We start from the raw sequence: 2383 nt of genomic DNA on the forward strand, positions 1-2383 counted from the left end.
AGGGGTGGTGGGGGTGGTGGGGGTGGGACCCCTTTTGCAGCCTCCACAGACTCCATGTTCAGTATGTCCTGGTCTTCATCCTCCCCCAGATCTGAGAAGTCCAGGTCCCCAATGCAGAGTTTGGATACACGGGTAGGGAGCTCCCTGAAGGGCTCAGCTTTGGGGCTTGGTGGTGTCAGTGGCTCCTTGGACTCTGGCTCAAGGCTCTGCTGGCTCCGGAGCAGGACTCGGGGAACAGGGCTCTGGGGTGTTCTGGCTGCAGGGGCTGGCTCTGGGGAGCACCACAGTTCCTGGGTGTCTGGAAAAAGGTAAGCAGCTGTCAATACCATGCCTTCGGAAAGCAACACAGCACTAGGGGTCCCACCTACTCACCTGAGTGTCCATCAGCCTCATCAGGCACAGCCCCAGTCAGTGTCTCTACCCGGCCCTGGGCCAGCGCAGCCTGCTTCTCTGTTTCTGCTGCTGCCACATTCTCCAGGAAGCGGGCTCTGAGGGTGAGTACTTGTCAGTGATGGTGTCTGACATAACCCCTGCCCAGAGTGGTGCACATGCCTTGCTGAGCCCCTGGACACTGCCTCTAACTGCAGGCACACACAGACACACAGGGACTAGTCCATGCGCTGAGCAGACCCAGAACCTGCCCCCTTCCAAGGCCAGCACACTCAGTCCTCACATCTGGACAGTTACTACCAACCCAGCATCCCAGATCAAAATACAGGGAGAAGTTTTCCTTGACATCTAACTCGCAACCTTTCTGCCACTTGTGTTCATCATCCTGATTCTAGACAAGGCCCCTCAGAGTAGAGAAAGGGGACTGCTGTCCTAGCGGGCGCATCAGGCTGCCTGTCCCACCTTTGGCATGTTTTCTGAGAGCTACAGTCCATGCTCAGAAAAGGGCCTGGTAATGGTAGGCCCTCTGTTGAAATAATAAATGTGATCCAAGGTCAACCTGGCCCCTCCAGTTTCAGTCTCGGTCCTTCCCTCACTAAGCCTTAGACTGGACCCCCACTTCCACACCACAGAGAACCCTAGATCCTCTCTCTGACCTATTCTTGAGCTGAGGACATGGAGAATGAGGCCCAGCTTGGTTTGGGTCTTCACAACCCCATCTCTGGTCTCTGCTGTTAACGTGTCACTATTAAGGTACAGGGAACACAACAGGTCCAATGAGCTGCTTCCCAGTCCTTAGTCCTAGGGTCACCAAGGAAGCGTAAGTCCCAGCTGTGGCTGCACTGCGGCCCAAGGACCCCTGCTGGGGGAAGCAATGCTGAAGCCCTGAGCACATGGCAGGCCTGGCAGGCTGGCCTCTGTACTTACTCCAGCCTGGCCTGCCCGGAAGGGGACTGGGGGACAGGTGGGGTCTCAGGGGCCCTGAGTAGGGGGAGGAAGAGATGATGACTGTAGTGCCGGCTCCACCCCAAGGCCCACTTGGTCACACCCACACAGAGCTGGGCAGTGATGTTGGGGTTCCTTCCCATCCACAGAGGGAAGAGGAGTGGGGTGGGGTGGCATGACATGAGAAACTAGAAGTGGAGGGGGACTGACAAGAAGCAGGACAGGGTGCAGTCAGAGACAAAGAGCAGGAAAAAAGTCAGAGAGAGGAAGAAGAGTACGGAGCCAGATGACGAGAACGAAGACAGGCAGAATGTCAGAAGGGAAAAAGCCACAGGAGGAGGTGGTCCAGTCAGAGCCGAACCCCACCCCCCGCAGCAGTCACTTACCAAACCGGTGCAGTTTGGTGAAGTCTGGAAAGAAAGAGAAAGAAAGCACGCGTTTGGGCAGAGGAGGATGAGGGCCCGTGGAAGGGCGCAAAAGCAGAGGGACAGTGGAGAGCGGACTCAGGGGCAGCCTCTATCTCCCTACTTACTTGTAGACGCTCCTCTCGCAGGAGCTGTCAGCTGAGGGCGCCACAGAGACAGCAGGAAAGAGGTTCACGGAGGTAAGGAGGCCAGAGCCAGAGCCCACAGGGCTGGAGGCGGGGCCTGTCAGCCGCGCAGGACCCGTGCAGGAGGGGGTGGGGCCTACCGGTGAGGCGGGGCCTGTAGGACTGGAGGTGGGGCCTGTCAGTGGGGCGGGGCCAGTGGAAGGGTTGGGGCCTATGGTGAGGTGTCTGTAGGGCTGGGGACGGGGCCTGTCGTGGGCGGGGTCAGTGGGTGAGGGGTGGGGCCTGCAGGGCTGAGGGCGGGACGGAGGGCGGGACCTATCAGCCAGGCGGGGCCTTTGGGGAAGGGGTGGGACCTATTGTTGAGGCGGGGCCTGTGGGGCACCCTCGCACTTACCCAGGTTCTGGAGTGCGCACAGGGCAGCCCCCACCCTCCAGAGATCTCCGGCTCCTCTTGCCCTCCTCTGAAGATGGCTTTCGTCGCTCCCGCCGCCCACCTCC

The 2383-nt window shown here is 59.5% G+C and overlaps 1 protein-coding gene across 3 annotated transcripts in view; it reads right to left on the reverse strand.

Annotated features, from left to right (window-relative positions):
* Positions 1-2383, reverse strand: part of FHOD1 (formin homology 2 domain containing 1) — a 23297-nt gene that overhangs the window by 3805 nt on the left and 17109 nt on the right. For 2 of the 3 annotated variants that reach the window (XM_027774627.1, XM_027774628.1), the window contains exons 8-11: positions 2280-2379; positions 1868-2047; positions 373-488; positions 1-298 (exon numbers count right to left, since the gene is read on the reverse strand). The exon at positions 1-298 is cut by the window's left edge and continues 304 nt beyond it. In XM_027774627.1, the coding sequence (XP_027630428.1) occupies positions 1-298; positions 373-488; positions 1868-2047; positions 2280-2379 (694 nt within the window). The remainder of the gene's footprint in view (positions 299-372; positions 489-1867; positions 2048-2279; positions 2380-2383) is intronic. The other variant, XM_006155607.3, reaches the window with a different exon arrangement.

The sequence above is a fragment of the Tupaia chinensis genome, unplaced genomic scaffold (genome assembly GCF_000334495.1).
Source record: "Tupaia chinensis unplaced genomic scaffold, TupChi_1.0 Scaffold000463_1, whole genome shotgun sequence".
Taxonomy (NCBI): domain Eukaryota; kingdom Metazoa; phylum Chordata; class Mammalia; order Scandentia; family Tupaiidae; genus Tupaia; species Tupaia belangeri.